General features: G+C 33.9%; 1 protein-coding gene across 1 annotated transcript; it reads right to left on the bottom strand.

Moving 5' to 3' along the window:
* Positions 1-480: 480 nt before the first annotated feature.
* On the bottom strand, positions 481-1,610 carry LOC113375252. The gene is made up of 2 exons (XM_026615194.1): positions 1,211-1,610; positions 481-935 (listed from the first exon to the last, which is right to left on the bottom strand). Exons 1-2 carry the CDS (start codon positions 1,608-1,610, stop codon positions 481-483), a joined length of 855 nt encoding a protein of 284 aa, XP_026470979.1.
* Between the last annotated feature and the right edge of the window lie 280 nt (positions 1,611-1,890).

Raw genomic sequence — 1,890 nt, forward strand, 5'->3', positions numbered from 1 at the left:
TTTCACAAAATGTTTCAATTATACATCTATTTCGGTTTTTAATATTTTATGCAAACGATAAAATGCTTTTCAATTTATTGGTCTTTGTATTAAATTTTAAACTAATTTCAGTTGTTTTTATTTATTTATTCAATTTTGTTACAATAAATAATAATAAATAACTATTCTAATTGAAAATAAAAAATATTTTATACTAAACATTATCTATAGTTTGCGATTGCCATCACAATCATTTAAAGAATATCAAATAGACATAATAATGTATCTAAGAGAACATAACGAAAAGTTATCGGTGTCGACGATGCATTATATTTACATCAACTTAAATTAAGTAGTCGTATATAAAAATAAATATTCGACAGTACTTTGGTGATTATACGTATCAATCATCGTTTTAAAACGATTAAATTTTGTCAGTTTCGGAGAAGTTTATCATAGTTCAAACTCTGTTTATTAATTCTTAAAAAGACCTATTAGTTTCTAATAGGTACTTGAAGAAGAACTTCCAGAGCTGAGAGATCCCAGACTGGAGCTTGAAGACGAGCTTGAGCTTTGGGGGTAGTATGCGCTATAAGCCATGCTTTGAGCCGAAGATGGTTCCCAGACGCGGGAGTATGGGCCGCTACCCGAGCTTGAGTTTGGTTCCCAACCTGGTTCGTAAGAGCTTGATGGGGTAGATGGTGGTGGCACTGGTGCGCCGTATGGCTCTGGTGGAGGAGAAGACATGCTCATCATGGGCATAGCCATACCACCTTTCTTCAACAGCTGGGAAACCAAGAATCCTACTACTACCAATATGGCAACTTTACTTAAGATCAGAGCTTTCAAAGCTTTCAAGCTTGTGATGGCGAGCAGAATTGGCATAAGTGCCTTCATTTTCAACTTCAACAAAAGCAAAACTGGAAGAAGCAGCTTTTTCTTCAGAACACCGCGGGCTGAAATAAATGATACATTTGTAGATATCTTAAAGCTTATAATTCAGTTTTTGTAAGATACGTATAATTTTATAAATTGCGTGTTATAAAATTTTGCTACTGTATATTATAAAATTTTATAATCACACTTATTGTGACGCCATATTTGTATTGTCTTATACATATAAATTTTTATAATATATTAAATTGTAATATTTGATTAGTCACATCTGTTTTTTCTTTATAAACGAGCACTAATTGAGATATTGAAAGTAAATATTATAATATGTTTTTACCTTCTCCGGTAGTGTTTTCTTCTACATCGGGAACAACAATGTCTAATCCTTTATCAGCTCTGTAAGAGATTTCTGCATTTTGGAAAACTGTTTCAGGTAATCTCAATTTGAACTCGCGAGTTTGAAGAAGCTTGGCCATACGGTCGAATATCACTTTATCAATATTTTCGCTGTCGTAGCTTCTTGCGGATTCCGAGTGCATATCCAATTGCGAATCAAAATAAGTCAAAACTTTTTCCTTGAGACAACTAACTGCTTCATCATGAAAACAATCGTTCACAACTGTTGACACTAGCTCATCTGCACTATTGATTCTATCCACTGAGGAAATTTCATTGCTGATAGATGCACAGTGCGACACTGCCACAAGGGCCAAAAAACAAATTATACGAAAAGCCATTTAATGGGTAATTAAATATTATTTTAAAATTTTTAATATCTAGAAATGATTTTTGATGATCACTCAAGCACAATCGATCTTTGATTGATGACGGTTGGGCCTGCGCTTTGTTTTTATATCGATTGATAGACAATAAGGTTTTGAGGACGTATCCCGAACACCAGGCGAATACTAATTTTTCACCAGCACGGTTCAGGCATCTTTCTTACGTTAGTGTCAGTGCTCAAGTCTATGATGTAGTCGTTAGTGAAATATTTTCACGCCTGTATAAGTGAACGAA

The sequence above is a fragment of the Ctenocephalides felis genome, unplaced genomic scaffold, assembly GCF_003426905.1.
Source record: "Ctenocephalides felis isolate EL2017-DRISC unplaced genomic scaffold, ASM342690v1 CF-g0.4_SCAFFOLD_01886, whole genome shotgun sequence".
In the NCBI taxonomy this organism is placed as follows: domain Eukaryota; kingdom Metazoa; phylum Arthropoda; class Insecta; order Siphonaptera; family Pulicidae; genus Ctenocephalides; species Ctenocephalides felis.

Excerpts from the sequence above, each read along its gene's own strand:
- LOC113375252 (XM_026615194.1), bottom strand. The coding sequence starts at position 1,610 with ATGGCTTTTCGTATAATTTGTTTTTTGGCCCTTGTGGCAGTGTCGCAC. Across the intron at positions 936-1,210 it reads AGAAAACACTACCGGAGAAG|CCCGCGGTGTTCTGAAGAAA; the intron begins GTAAAAACATAT and ends CATTTATTTCAG.